General features: G+C 40.9%; 1 protein-coding gene across 2 annotated transcripts in view; it reads right to left on the reverse strand.

The window, feature by feature from the left end:
• Large1 (LARGE xylosyl- and glucuronyltransferase 1) overlaps positions 1–16,142 on the reverse strand; it is a 445,329-nt gene that overhangs the window by 231,099 nt on the left and 198,088 nt on the right. For both annotated transcript variants that reach the window (XM_042693250.1, XM_042693249.1), the window contains one exon: positions 1,202–1,503. In XM_042693250.1, coding sequence (XP_042549184.1) covers positions 1,202–1,503 — 302 coding nt within the window. The remainder of the gene's footprint in view (positions 1–1,201; positions 1,504–16,142) is intronic.

Consider the following 16,142-nt stretch of genomic DNA (forward strand, 5'->3'; position numbering starts at 1 on the left):
TTTATGTTTCCTATCCCCATGACAGTAATTGTAGATCTCTTCCACCTGCCTTTCTCTCTATCCACCTCTCTACCAATAATTATCTAGGCTTAGGAATCCACAGAAATCCTGGACTCTTCAGAGGTTGTCTTGTATATTCCAGTCTACAGTCTCCTTATTTATTGTTGAACTCCCATATTGGATAAATCCTGCATTCTGTGCCACACATTACACTGCAATAACAATGTCACTAATAACTCATCCACATAGACTGATGCCATGGATTACAAGGTGTAACTTCTTCAGGGAGTCTGAAGTCTAATACTGTTTATTCTAAAAGGTGGAATAAAGAAACAACAGGTAATGTTTGTATTTAACTAAAAATAATACCAGTTACCGATATCTGCAAAGGTGCTATGTAAAAAGAACTATTCATGGCTTTGTATGACCATACTACTTAATTTTACAAATACCCGGTGAAGCAATTATTGCATTCTGAGGTTTAGTGGACATGTCACCTGAAATTCATAGAGGTTAGGTAGCCTGCTCAAGTACTCACAGCTGAAATTAAAGGTGGTTAAAAACCAAACATCTTGGTTTTAATTGACATGTTCTAATTCATTGTCACCAGAAAATTGTGTGTTTCCGTGTGTTTTCAGGATACTACGTAAGTACAAATACAGGATTCCAAGGCTGGCAGGAGAAGTACAGTAGGATAGCTCAGTGTCCCAAGTTTCCAAAGTCTCACTAAGAACACCTTGACAGGAAAAATACCAGAGTAAGCCATAAGACATCAAAGAACCATTCTCTGGTTCTGAATTGCAGAGGCTGTTCATACAATAAAGGAAAAATGAGGCTAAGGGGAACTGCTGATAGGACCACAACTTCAGAGGGGCACCATTCACAGCATATTCTAAGTAACAAAGGTCCCCGGATGATATTTGGCCACAGAAACCTTGAACATGGCAAAATCATGGGCAAGGAAACAGGTGGTAGGTTCATCAGTAATTCTCCTTATCTTCTCATCCCACTTTTCAGATGAGAGAACTGAAGCTGGCCCAGTCCATTCAGAACAGCTGGTGACCAACCCGGATCCACACGTAGGCCCAAGCCAAGAATGCCAACATTCCGAAGGCACCTGTCTGCGCTTCCAGGACAATTCTGAGAGGAAGGAGGGAAACAAAGGTGCACATGGACCCCTCTCTGGCCTGGTACTCCTTACCTCGCACTTCTCCACAACCGGCTGTTGCCCACATTCAGAGCTGTTGCCCGCCACGATGCCAGCCCGCAGGTTCTCGCTGTCCCCGGTCCCTTCTTCCATGGAGTAGGTCTTGGAGTGGTTGCCACGGCGGTGGCCCTGGCCACGACCTTGGGCCAGGCTGAGCTGCCTGCGGAGGGCACGGTTCTCCTCCTCCACTTCTCGCACGCGCACCTCCAGGCTCTCTCGCTCCCGCTGGCTGGAGGCTGTGTACCTTGGGCTGTGTGCCTGGGAATCCAGCGGAGACAGGGACACCGGCTTCCCATCTGCAGGTGGAGACACCAGGGAAGAGTGAGCCTGGAAAGAAACCCAGACATACACAGCTACCTACCTCAGACTCCTTCCGCAATCTCATTTTTTTAAGGGAAAGCAGATGGACTGTGAATTAGAAATAAATGCATCCAGATTGAAGTGCGAACAAAGTTGAGAACAGAGTGACTTAATATGGTAATAAAAACTAATATGCTTCTTGGAGAAGTAATATAATTATTCCTAATTAAATGCAGTGTCTTCTTGGTGCCATGTTTCTAGGTAGACGTTCTGAACAATAACACAGTATGAATATGAATGAGAAGGGGGAAACAGGGAAGAAGAGTCTAAGGAAGTAGAACAGAGCAAAAGAGGAGTAGAAAGAAGCAAGTGACATCAGTGACAGTGCACTGAGTTCCTCTTGTAAATTCCTATCCATCCATTCAGGAACTAGACAGAATGAACAAATGGACAGAATGAAGGATGCTGAATGTGGTCAACATCCTTCATGTTCAAGTGTGAAATTATCAGTGAAGCTTCTTGTGATGGGTTGGGGTAGAGGAAGAGGCGGGATGAAGGAGAGTGAGGAAAGCCAGTGTGATCAATGTGTATTATATTCATCTATGGATGTTTTAGTATGAAACTCCCTTGTCCCACTAATTGGTGCTAATAAAAAAAAAGGTTTATAAATAAACTGCCAAAACCTTGTTTTCAAAGCATTAGCTCAGAGGAAATCTATTTTCAGATGCGGGGAAAATATCGTTCAGAATATTCTAGCAGCAATTTGTATGAAGAGTTCAGCAATGTATATACACAGGGCTGTGGACATGTACCCTTATCATACAGTATCTAGTAAACTGCCCAGTATACTAAGTGTTTCCTCTGAAGATCCACAGTTCAGTGGGACAATACCAGGATCTTATCTTGTAGTGACATAGTAGCTGATAATTTCTGGAAGGACTAACAAAGAATAAAAGCATTAAGAGCAACCAAAAGAAAACAGGGCCAGGACCAATCTGTAGGTGTTTGTTTATTTTTGTTTGCTTCAAAGTAAAATCCAACTATTCCCCTTGTATGCAAGCAATCACACAAACCTACAAAAGTAGCCAAGACAGAGAAGCTGTATATGACTTTCAAAGTCACACAACCAGTATGGTGGCATCAGAATTTACAGTTAGCTCTATCTTATGTCTCCTATGAACTACACACTTAAAATGAATTTATAAAACAGGCTATTTCCAATGTCCAAGTCTCAATTTTTCCCTAAACATTTCTTTTGAGACATGGTCTCATTAGCTAAAGCAGTTCAGGCTGGCCACAAACTCAGCATCTTCCTAAGTGCTGGGATTACATATATGCCCTACCATGCTCAGTGTTGCCAATATAAAAACTTCATATACCTAAGATACTAAGCTTGTATACAGTAAGTGCTCAATGTAGACTTATGGTTGAGGAGCTCCAGAGATACAAGGCATACCTGAAGCCGTCAGAATTTTCTGTTTCCACTCTGCAGAAATCCCAGGTTCCAGCCACACTGGAGGCTGCCTCTAAGGCTACTGAGCCCACATTCACAGCTCTAGAAAATTACATTCTCAGTTGTCTGCAAAAATCCCTCCTTCTGTATCTATGGCTAGAGTCTTTCTCCTTCCTCCCTAGACCCTACTGAGCTTCCAAGCTATCCCAGAGTCTCTGTGACTCATAAAACTTGAGGATCAAAGACTGTGATAATTTATACCCTACATGGTTCACCTGAGCTGCCCAAGCTGCTTTGGCCTCTGCCCAGGGCTGTTTGATGTCTCTTTTGGCCATAATGAATGTGGATCCTTTTTTTTTTTTTCGCACCCTTTTTAATCACCTCAGGGTTAAATGCTCAAGCACCTGAGCCTCTCCTATCAATGCAACCAAGAGGACACACTAAATTCTACTGCCCAGGATGGCAAATCAAAGGCACAGGCTGAATCTATAAAGAGATGTGAAATCAAGTTGTTCAGGATAGTATTGTCACAGGGCTGGCCAATTACAAGCTCCTATCCAAGCTTTTGAAGCCTTTCTCCCCATTTAGAACAGTTCTATCAAGAGACTGAAAAAAGGTTACACACCTGATAGCAATGTGTTTACTCAAGAAACGTGGAAGCTGGGAGCAGGCGGGGAAAGCTGAGTACCCAGCTTCCATTAGAGGGTAGAAGGCTCCACTGCAGATGATGCCTGCCTGTGACATGCTAGGTAGGCATATTTAAACCATCTCTACTTTCCCCATTACAAACAAGTAATCCAAAGAGTCTACATGTTAAACTGAGCCGTAGCTGTGTTGCAGCACTACAGAAACAAGCACTCCATGTCTTAGGGAAAGTATTTAGCTTTTCCAGTACCTAGTGTGTTCCTTTCCCTCCCATCCCCTCACCTTCTCTCCCCACCATTTCCATTCCTTTCCATTCCTTTCCTTTCCTTCCCCTCCTTTCCTTTCCTTTCCATTTCCTTTCCTTCTCTATAATATTTTTATTTTCTTTAAGTAGTTAAACAAAGGAGTTGCCATTCAGAGCAGTTACAAATACAGTGCCACTTGATCAATGTCACCCCTTTTAACATTTTCACCCACCCTTGCCACTCCAACTCTTTCCTCATTTCTCTTAATTTTTAGGTTATGTATTTAATTTTTTTTTTGCCATTTAACCAAGCAATTCATGTATAGCATACATCTTGATCTGTGTCATCCCTTAACATCTTCCACCTACTCCTTTATTTTTCCCATGCATTCTTGCCTACATTTTTCTATTCCTGTCCCCATTTATTCTTCTAACCCTCTCCCCATATCCCTCTCCCCCTTGCAAGTACCCATTTCCTGGTACTTATCTCTGTGACCAAGTATCTGAAAGAAATAACCTGACATAGGAAGGATAAACTGTGGGTCACCATTTCAGAGGTGCTGTCCATGGTTGCTTGGTCCAATGCACTTGGGCAGGAAGTCATGGCAGAATGAGGTGGAAGAGCTTTTCACCACCATGCAGAGCAAGAGAAAGGGACCTAGTGCCAGGTATACTCTTCAAGGGCACAAGGCCCAGTGACTGACTTCCTCCAGCTAAGCTACCTCTCCTAAGGTTCCTGCAAGCTAGTGAAATTAGCACCACCAACAGGAGACAAAGCATCACAACAGATGAGGCTGTAGGGAATGGTTCATACTCATGCCTAAACACTCCGATTCAGCACTCAACAGAGTAATCCTCAAATTTCTTCTTTTTCTCTTCCCTCATCCTTTACTCCACTAAGCCTGGAGGCAAGACAAGAACATGCAATAGAGAGATAGGATTCCTTTTTCTTTGTTCTGGTAATCCTTGCTGTTAGATGTGTGGCATATTCATTTATGTGTATAGCGTGCATCTCCCTATCATAAAATGTCTATGTGTGTTGATCTACAGTTCATCCCACTTTGAGTTGAAAATGTCAAACATTATTCAAAACCTTAATTCCCAACATCTTTCTCCTCCCTTCATAACTTCTCAACAAACATGAATTTATCATTGAATTTGAATCTCAGCACCCACTCAAGATGAATGCTCTGAATTAAGAATCAAAACATCGACGATTCAAAACAAAGAGGGAAAATTGAAAATCAACCTCTGTGCAGTGCAATGACAGGGATTAGGGACTTGCCATCCCAAATGTCCTAAGTAATGATCTCAATTTTTGCATGTTCTTCCTCCCCCGCTCCCCCTCCAACTTTTAGCATTATCTATGTGTGAGCAGCCACTTGCAAATGGATAAGATTGCATAGTACATTCACAGACAGGGCCCAGGCTAGAATGAATCTTTTATGCAGGTAGATCAGGCCCTGGTAGTAGTGACAGTGCCATATCTCTTTTTTAAAGTTATTGTTAATTTTTTACTTTTATTTTTTATTGTTGTCAAGGTGATGTACAGAGGGGTTACAGTCAGGTAATAAGAACATTTCTATTTGAACAGTGTCACCTCTTGGTTTTCTCTGTTTTTTTTCCCCCTCCCAAATACCCTCTCCCACAAGTAGTAAAGTTCACTTTCAGTGTGGTCTTTAGTGAGTATCTGTGCTTCATTTGTTCAGGCCCAGAGTTCAGCCCCTACTACTGTCAAAAAAAAAAATCATAATAATAACATGAAACCTCTTTTTTCTATTTCTTGGATTTCATTTCTATAAGTGTCACATCTCTTTAGGAACCCAGCCTATTTTACTCAGGGTCAGAATTCAGGAATGCTGTCCTGCTGCATTTTTCAATGGATGTTACAGAGTCTCCATTCCTAATCTTCATATGTCAAAGTCTCCTCCCATACAATCTGTCACCAAGGCCCGCCAATGTTTCCTTCCTGATAATCGAAGCGCTTGCTCTTCTCATTTCATGTCAAACATTCCATTTCCAAGGCAAGACTAACACAGTGGTTGTCAAAAAAAATTCTTTTTGTAGACATGCAGAGAATATGTTTCACTTTGCAGGTTGTGAGCCGCAGTTTAAGTTCCCAACTCTTTTACCCTAGTCTAAAAACTGCCACAGAATTACATAACCAATTGTTATGGCTGTGTTCTAACAAAGTCAGTTTACAAAACCAGTGGTGAGCCTATCTACCAGTGGTGAGTATCATTTGTGGCCAGTTTGTCAATCACGGGTCTTTGGTTAGTCCTCTCAGCCTGTAATCTGCCTCTAAGCCTGCCCACCTTGGGGTGATACTTTTACTTCTATTTCCAAGACTTTGGCAGTCTGGAAATAGACAAAAGCGACTTGATCTTCTTCAAGGTCATCCATCATGTTCCAAACAAACACTTGGTGAGTTCCTACTGATAGATGGTCAATACTCATATGCTGTGTGTGCCATCTAATCTTCATTTTATCCAATGCTGTAATGAGGTGATTTAACTACTTCTATTGACCAAAGAAAAGAGAAAAAGAGGACATAGACACACGATTTAACTTGTTCAGTATCACTCTAGCAGGGGCCAAGTCTTCAACTCAGAATTCTTATCTCTGATTCAGTAGTTCTTCTGGTACCATACTAGAATGTTTGTTCATTCCCACAACCCCTTATCCACAAAACAAAACAAAAAAAAACAAACAAAAAACAATCCAGTCTGGTTTGTGAAAGTGGTTGTTCTTGCTTCATCTGCTGATCCCATGGGCCAGTGGTACTCAATTCTGCCTATCATTACACTCATTTGGGAAACTTTTTAAGAACTATCAAGGTAGCAAATGCCCCATCCACATGAATAGACCCAGTATGTCTGGAGGTGGAGTATAGTGATCAAAAATAAAAGCTGCCAACCCAACAGGTTCTCAATTTCCTTACAATCTAGTTCTTCCAAGCTTAGGTCCTATTTTATCCTTTGAATTTTCATTCTTCCCTTAATGTTATTCTCTTTCCACAGCAAGACTCTATTACTCACTGACTGGCCATCTTGGTTCTAGTTCTCACCTCTTGACCAGCCATAGGTGCCTACAGTTCATTGAATTTTCATCCTCCATGAAGGGCTATGCCCATGATGTGTTTTTTAATTTACTTTATTTTTTAATGTTACTTTAATTTACATAAACATTTCCTAGTCCTTGATTAGCACTTGAAATTCTAAAACATATTTAAAAAGCCAAAGTCATTTTTGAAAAATGTAGAAAGCTCAATCTGGTCTTGGAAATTCCTTATTTACTATTTGTTATTTTTGTTATTGCTGTTCTGTTCACTGAATGGCCATAGCAAAGTTAATGATGTGGACTTGCCCCTGGATTTGATTTCTACACTGTGTATAAATCAGAAGGAGACACAGGGTCCCCCAGGTGGAGCCAGTTTCTGAACTTCCAGATGCAAGCCATTGGATTGGCAGTGGGAAGGAAAACGGCAGTGATGCCAGGCAGAGAATGCTCACTTGTTACGAGGTAAACAGGGAATGTTTTACCCAAAGATTCCCTGGAGCAATTTTCTGGAAGTTATCTTTGGCAAGGGTAGCAAACTTGAGTTCCAGCAAAGGCCTTGGGGATCTTCTGGCAAAGATGGAAAAACAGTCAAAAAAAGAGTTCCTCACAAGCTTCTAAAAAGAATTGCATCCACAATGCTGGGGGGAAGATGTCTGGATTCATTTCTCTGTGATCCGCAAAATGAGCTCTGGCTGCTTTCCTTTAAGGAATTATTTTCAAGAACTTTGTCTTGAAGGACTTCATTAAGTAGACGGAATAAAATGAAAATATTTTTAACCCCAGTTTGCTGCATCCATAGCTAATATGTAGCTCTTTAATGAGCAATGATAGCACCTCTCACTCTTGAAACTTCTGATTCAATGATTTCAAAACTTCGAATATGTCCTAAGTAATAAAATTCAAGGCAATTAATCTTTAGATGACTCTATCTACAACAGGGCCATTGACTCTTCCTGCTTCTAAGTTTGCCCCCTTTCTTTCTTCATGATGTCCAAAGAATGTATGTATGGACAAAAAACAATCATGAGTAGCACCAAAATCACCCCAACCATGTAAAAAAAAAAATGGTGGTGTGTGCTGTGCTCTATTTCCTATCTAATTTAGCCACATGCTAAATTAGGCAAGGATTGCCCTAGACCACCAGGTAGTTTAGAAGACAGCTATAAAGACTGAAAAGTAAAGGGGTATCCTGGAAACTCAGACTACACTGTATCCCAAATCCTGAAAATAGACCAGTGGAAGAGCACAATAAATTCACATTCTAGTCAATCTTGGTCATTCTCTGCTTCCACTAGGCCCTATAACATCAATCTCTCTATATATAGCCCCAACGTCTCCAAAAATTTTGGTACCACTTACTAATGGCTGAGCTTGAAGAAGCAGCCTGTCTCTAGCCAGTTTCTTGACTCCCTCTCCCATAAGTATATACGTATGTATATATGTATGTGTGTATGTATGTATGTGTATATGCATGCAAGAGTAGGACATAACACCTTTGTTATTGGATCATCAGATGCAAAAATTAAACATATGTGATGATCTTGTCCTATGCAAGAGAAGGTCTGACTAGTAAATATTTCACTTCAATTATCAATGTTGGTCTCTCTGTCTCTCTCTGTCTCTCTCTCTCTTTTGGTGCTAGCATATGGGCTTGAACTTAGGGGCTTTGCAATGCTTGCTTACCATTTTCACTCAAGCCTGATATTCTACCACTTGGGTCATACCTCTACTTCTGACTTTTTGGTGGTTAACCAACTTTCCTGCCTAAGTTGGCTTTGAGTTGCAATCCTCAGATCTTAGAACCCTTAGTTACTAGAATTATACACATGAGCCATAAGTACCTGGCCCATGTGGGTTTTGATGATGGAAAGGGATGCAGAAATATTTCTGAGTTTCTTAAGCTGCTTTGCAGTACTCAAGATGAAAAAGTTCATGGTTTTCCACTGATCTCAGTTAAAAAAATTCTTGCAATAAATGTGTTATTTTTCTATGAAATATTCATAGCCCTTATAAAATCTCAATGCTCTATTCCAAGAATGGCAAATCATATGTGTGGAGGAGCCTCATATTTTACAGTAAAAATGTTTAATGAGTTGCTTTTTTTGTAGCTAAAATGTTATACAAATCAAGATGGCCACATAGGGTGATTCTTGAACAAGGATTTAAATTTCATTTTACATTCTTCATAGTAAAGACTGGAAAACTATTTTTTTTTGTCCATTTTGATGTGATAGTAGAAACTGATCCCAAGACCTTGAGCATGGTATGTCCCCAGCCCTTTTGTCTGTATGGGTTTTTTTTTTGAAATATGTCTCACTAAGTTTTCCTGGGCTATCCTTGAAGATTTTCCTGAGTAATTGAAATTATAGGTGTGTGCTACCAAGGTTGGCACAGAAAATTATTATTTACTCAAAATGTATGCTTGCCATAATGCCATGAACTTCAATTTTTATTCTTGGTGGTTTCACTCAAATAAAAATCAGTTATTTTAGGTTTTTAAAGAAATGAAATTATGGACAGTAATGTCCAGTTTGAAACACAGAGGAGAAGCAAATCTGAATAGCAAGCAACAGACAAACCAGCAGAGCCCTGGACCCAGATTGCTTCTTCTGAGATTACACCCATGCCAAATCTGATGAAAAGAAGTTCCCTTTCCCTACAGCACATGAAAACAAGCATTAGCATGGAAAGAAACTCATGTCTTATCAGTGGTCCATTCAGGAAATGGCACTACAGAGAATATATTATCTTCTCTAGGCTTCCTGACAAACCTTGTCATCTCCAGCCAATGGATTTTGTGACATAATCACAAAATCCTATGCATGTTTGCTGGACCATCAGTACATGTTTTACATCATACTGTTATACTTCATACCAAGAAGGTCAAACTCTGACCAGCATGTGTTTACTACAGAGCTAGACCAAAGAAAAACATTAAAGGAGAGGGCGGACAGGAGATCACTAGAAAGAGCCAGCTGTCAAAGGCAAGCAGTGTTCTGTATTTGTATTTATTAACTTCAGCAATGGCTGCAGAGCCACTCAATGGCATACATAATGTTCTAACACATTTCAAAAAGATATGGGGGCAAGCATCATTGGGCATGTGGTAGATTCCTCCACAGCACCTCTCAGTTATGAACTGGCATGGCTCTTAAACCAATGTTATCGTGCTCAGTTCAATTGTAAATTAAAAAGCAAGAGAAAACAAGCAAAAGCCTGCCTGGACATCCCTTTGTTTCTGGTTGTCCTTTTTCAGATTTTTTTTATTTCTCCTTCTTTACAGTCTCCATCTCTCTTTATCAGTTTGACTTGCAGGAATGCTACATTCTAACTTTGGAGACTACACATAGATACATACATATGTGTGTGTATATATATATATATATATATAAATATAAATATATATATATATATATATATATATATATATATATATAAACAAGGAGAAAAGGTTAAAAAAGAGACTGTATCACCACTTTACTTTTGACAAATTCAAACTATCCCTTAGGAAGAAATAAGAAATGAAGAATGAGATTGTATCAGGATAGACTGGGGGGTGGGAAGGGATGAGAGATTTTATCTGGAGTTCAGCTTGACAAAAATAATGTTTATCAGGATTGGCACTTGGGAAAGATAACATGTACCTGGAGCAAGATAGATGTTTGGGCAAAACACTGTGCTAATATCTATTAAGCTCAAAACTTGCCATCTCCGCATTTGGCAGCCTGCTATTTTCTTCTAAGTCTTACTTCTGGGATTTTTTATAAGATGCTTTCAAACGTCTTAGAAAAGCAATAATAAAACCAAGGACACTTGACTCAACTTCATTATAAGGCAAAGCCAGGGGTTTCCTGTAAAAGTTGATAGGAATTATGGACTTTTAGGAAGGAAGCTATCACAGACACAAGGGACTAATGGGGAAGCTTTTCATGGTAGATCCTGTGCAGCAGGATCCCCATTCCTAGATCCAAGGAAAAGAGCAGCCTGCTGGGCAGGGGCCCATATGAACAAGACTGAATGAAGAAGAGACAGTGTGAGGATAGGAAAGAAGACCTGGATTAAACAGAGGATATCCAAGGTCAAGGTGTTCTAGACGTTCTGGAATTGCTGTCTAAATCAGAAAAGTTATGACCCCATCTTCAGGCTCTGCAGAATCCTTGGAAAATCCAAAGATTCACACAAACGTTTTTGGGAATCTCATATTCACAAACTATATGCTAATTTTCTGGCAACTGGAAGTACTTGTGTTATTCCCTTCGCAGGTGATTTGGTACCCTACCCTATGACCTCCAACACCAGGCTCAAGAATTTCCAACTTGTCTGAGTAAGCTGGCCTCTCTATTCTTCTCACAATCCTGGATTCTACTGCTTTGATATTATAGATGAAGGTAATGGCTCTTACTACATGCGGAATTGCTATTCCTGCTGCCTTCTTCGCACTGATCTGTTCCCCAACACATACTAACTGGTTGCCTGCTGCAGCCCCTATTTGGCAGGTTCTATCTTCAGCAAACTATCTCTTCTGTTCATATTACACAGATTGAAAATCTAGAGCAAACACAATTTTTTTTCCCCTCAGTTCTATAGACAGTGAATAAAGGATATATTTTAATATTGGTTATCTCCTCCAAGTTTGCCTGAATGCAAACCCTTTCCACTCCTACTATCCAAGTTCTATATCAGATACTTAGAAATCACTATTGTTAAGAAGCAGTGACTCCTTACTTGGGCCTGCAAGTATCTAAAGGGTAATTAAAAACAGGAGAAAGCTTGCTTCTGTTTTTTCTGTCTCTGTTCTGATTCGTTCTCTCTGAAGCCATCTTGGGATCCAGAAAACATAGGATTGATGAATAACATCATTAGGATAAGATGAGAACTGGAACTACCCCTGAGAAAGAGACAGACCATCACTACCACCAAAATGAAGACAACTGCCTGTAATATTGGAAAAGAAGTCATCATCTCATGGATATCAGATTGCTCCCCTCAAGTGATTACAACTATGACTTCTCCAGAACCTCTTGCACAACCAGGATAAGGATACCGATCTACCTAGCCACAACTGGCTTGAGCCTATTTAATTATGCATACCTCTTTCAACCTGTCCCAATTCTTGCTTGTAATGAAACCTAAAGCTCCTGTCTGTGCCCCCATAATGGGCTGAAGTTCTTACTATGTTTCTTCCAGCAGCATGCCCATGCCTCATTAAGAATATCCTTTGCTGCATTGACCACTGGTCATCTCTTTAGCCTTTTTAGGGAGAGTGGCCAGACTTGAGTCGGAACAAGTAGAGCACGTGGAGTTCTAGGCCACAGTTCTGCCAACTCACTCCTCACATTGATGCAAGCAACACCTAGGTACCCAGGAAGTGCTTCAGTCTCCTGTCTCCCCTCCCAAGGCCACAGGATGTTTAACAATGGTGTCTGGATCACTGACTCCATCTTCCCCTCCTGGGGTTTCCCATTAAACTTAAAGGAAAATCCAAATATTTCATAGAGGCTGACAAGGTGCTACCTGGCCTCAGCTAACCATCAGTATCATTCAGATTTCCTTTGTTCTCTCTCTGTTCCTGCTACACTGGTTTTCTGATCAGCCAGGTTGCTCTTCTACCCAGTGGCTTGTGCTCTTGCTGTTGGCTGGTTCTCAGGCTCCTTTTAGCCCTTGGCTTGAATCCCACTCTTCAAAGAAGCATCTTTGTAAGCCTGCCTCTGGATCCAATTCCCATCCAGGCTGGAACCTGTGTCTTTCTCATTCCATTCCCACCTATATCCATCGACTCTGCCCATATTGTAACACTTCCCAAGTATTAACTTCTCCATTTTATTCCTGTTTACTCATCTCCACCTCTGACATACAAGTAACAAGGTAGCAGGTCTTCTGTAGATCAGTGTCATCCACCATACTATCTCCAGGTCCGAGCAGGTTCTCAAAATACAGGTGTGACTACTCAAGTCAGGAATGCAGGTGAACAGAAACAGTAATCAGTGTTCAAAGGAGGATCACAATGACAACTCCCTTTCTGACTTTGGGATAGACTTACCCATTCTCTTACTTAATCCTTTCAACTGTACGAGGTAGGATTTCATGTCCCCATATTTAACAGGCAAAAAGAGGCTCATTGAATTTAAGTAACTTGCTACGACTTGCTGCAGAAAAGTTTAACAAATTTAGATGAAGTGGGGAAAAAAAGAAAGAAAATGAAAAGACATAATGAGCTCCAAAGAGACCTCTATTTTCATCCTATCTGCTATCTCTAAATATCTCTTTCCAGAAAAAGAAATGGTTGAGATGTAACCAGGTAGGGGGCAACACTCATTCCACTAACAAAATAAATTAGATATAAGCTAATTCCAACAAGAATGGAGAAACTTCCTCTAAAGTGGTAAGCAATAAATGCATGGAAATGAAGCCATTCCTGGACCCAAAAAACTTTACCCAGGCCCAGCAAGGACAAGCAAAGCTAACAAGGAGGCCTCAGTGCCCAGGAGACAACCTAGGGATCTAGTGTAGATGCAGAAGAAGGAAAAGGCAAAGTCTGGAGGATGCAAGTGCCTGACTTCCTGATCTAGCAATCCAGAGCACCTTGCTTGGTAGCTATGCCTTGATGCCCTGAGTAGATCTGCTGCAGGGAATGGAGGAGGCCATTTCTTCTGGAGCTGAAAGCAATGCTGCTCCTGGAAATGGCAATCTGTTTTACCTCTACAGCCAAAAAGATGGAAGGAAGTGGGGATGGGGAAGGATGCACCCTGGATAATGACAGGGTCAGGGAGTCTCAGCTGCCAGTCCCAGGCCAGGCAGTAGAAGAAGTGAGTGGCACGAATCAAGAGATCTTTGTTTGTAATCACCACAGTATTCAGAGGCTGGCCTGAGGCAGTTTCTCCCCAGGGACCCACAAATGGTTAACTCACAGATTCTCTCCTGATGAGTAGCTTCAGCTGTTCATCAATAGAATCTCCAGCTGATAATTATTAAGTGAAACTTAGGGCTTGCATTTGCATATGTAAAGCACACTTCCCACAGAAGCCACATTGGGAGGGAGAATGCACTTCCTGATTGTAAAGCACCAGGGAGATTTGGGTAGGGATGGGGCTCCAGCCTGCTTTGCATGTGCTTCTCCATGCTAATCAAGCCAGATATTCAACCAAAATAAACCCCACATCCCAAAATATGCCATTTGTCAAGATCAGGAGCTCACAGAAGAGTCTTCTCTTCCCCAGATCTGAGAAGGATGTGTTTTTACCACAATAAGCATCTACAAGGGTTATGATTACCCAGCCAGGCACACAAGAATATGCACACAAGAACAAGCATCCTGCCTACACTCACATCTGGGCTATTTCACCACCTTGTAGAGCAGTTACAAGTTCCTCTAGAAAGAAGGCTCTCATATCATCCTGAAGCTTTTCATCTTTGCACCTGTCAATGATAATACTTTAGCCCCCAAGAAGAAGAGGGAAGGAAATGCCAAAGCATCACACCCCATTTCTGATGGCTTACTGCTATTCTGACACTTGTCTTGGCTTTTGAGGAGGAACATCTCCCTTAGGAAAGGATGCCTCACCAGAGAATGCCAGTGTTTCCAGAAACATAATGAAGAGTCTGTCTGGCATGGCTTGAAAAATCAGGGCCTCAAAACACCAATGTCAGTTGTCAGCACTACAGCCTGATGGTAGTAAGAAAGACGTGGGAGTCAAAAGAAGGTGTATAAAATGATGCTCATGACATTCTAAAGACAAGGAAGACAGGCTGATAAAATAATAATAGAAATTATTAACTCTGAATCAACTCTGGTCATGTTCATGATGCTTCTTTTACCTCACTGTGTTCATTTGTGAAATGGAGGTAAGGACTTAGCCAGAGCTATCTTACCCAGTACCACCAGGACATGTGTGAGCTATGGACATTTTATTTTAGCTTATATTATATCAACACACATTTATTTGACAATCTTTGGATGAAAGACAAAGGCCCTTTCTATTAGGACATACTGATAACCTGAAATTTCATGCTGCCTGTCTTGCATAAGCCATAACAAAATTGCTAAATGAATTCAGATTGCATTTCTTGAAAGTGTAGGGTAAATGTAAAAGGTGTTTTTTTTAACCCAGGAGCAGAATTCCTTTCATATTTTTATCTTTTCCCCCATTTTTCTACTTGTCAAGCTTACATTTCCCTTGACAGCTACTTTGTAAGACAATCAATCTACCTTTTGGCTATTGTTCCAAAATGTACAACTTAGATTTTTTTTAAAGAATGCTTCTTCCTGCATTGATATTTAAGTAATAATGAAATTCTATTTAATTACATGGGAAGGATAGATCATCACAGGCCTGACAATAAATGAAAATGACTTTTGCAGAGCACATAACTTGACTGGTGTTAAATGGTTCTAGAACAAAAGCTGTTGGCTGGTCTGCTCCACTTATAGTGGGAGCTGAATGGACTGGTGGGATACTTGGATGCTAGACGTATTCTTAAGGGCAAATAATGCTGGGCACTGGTGGCTCTCACCTGTAACCCTAGCTACTCAGGAGGCTGAGATCTGAGGATCGTGGTTCAAAGTCAGCCCAGGCAGGAAATTCCGTGAGACTCTTATCTCCAATAAACCACTAGAAAACTGGAAGTGGCACTGTGGCTCAAGTGGTAGAGCGCTGACCTTGAGCTGAAGAGTGCAGGAACAGTGCCCAAGCCCAGAGTTCAAGCCCCACGACTGACCAAAAAAAAAAAAGGGGGGGGGGGAATAAGTTAAGAATCCTCCCAAGGAGAACTTCCTGTACGTTTCTGTCAGGAAGCTCAAATGAACTACTGAACAGCATGTATTTTGCCGTCGAAGCTATGTATGAAATAAGGGTGCAGACAAAGTTCATCTTATTACCTTGATTAAGTCACTGTTCTCTATTATCTAGGGATACTGGCTCTTGTTACCCAAATACTTCTTATTAAATGTTCCTTGATACATGGAGAACATAAGACTAAACTTGGGGCCTCTGGCACTATGCTCCTAGGGTTGATCTCTCCCATGGATTGAGGCAGTCAGAGAAGGGACTGTTATACCCATTCTACAGGATGTGAAAGAGACCCAGAACACAGGCACTTGTTAAAGGTCTCTAGCAACATTAGGAACAGATTTCAAATAATCAGATCTTATCCCATGCTATTTCCAACTCCCTGAATTTTTTTTTGTTTTGTTTTTGTTTTTGTTGGTCATGGGGCCTAAACTCTGGGCCTGGACC

This window comes from Dipodomys spectabilis, unplaced genomic scaffold, assembly GCF_019054845.1.
Source record: "Dipodomys spectabilis isolate Male_0828 unplaced genomic scaffold, ASM1905484v1 ptg000163l, whole genome shotgun sequence".
Taxonomy (NCBI): domain Eukaryota; kingdom Metazoa; phylum Chordata; class Mammalia; order Rodentia; family Heteromyidae; genus Dipodomys; species Dipodomys spectabilis.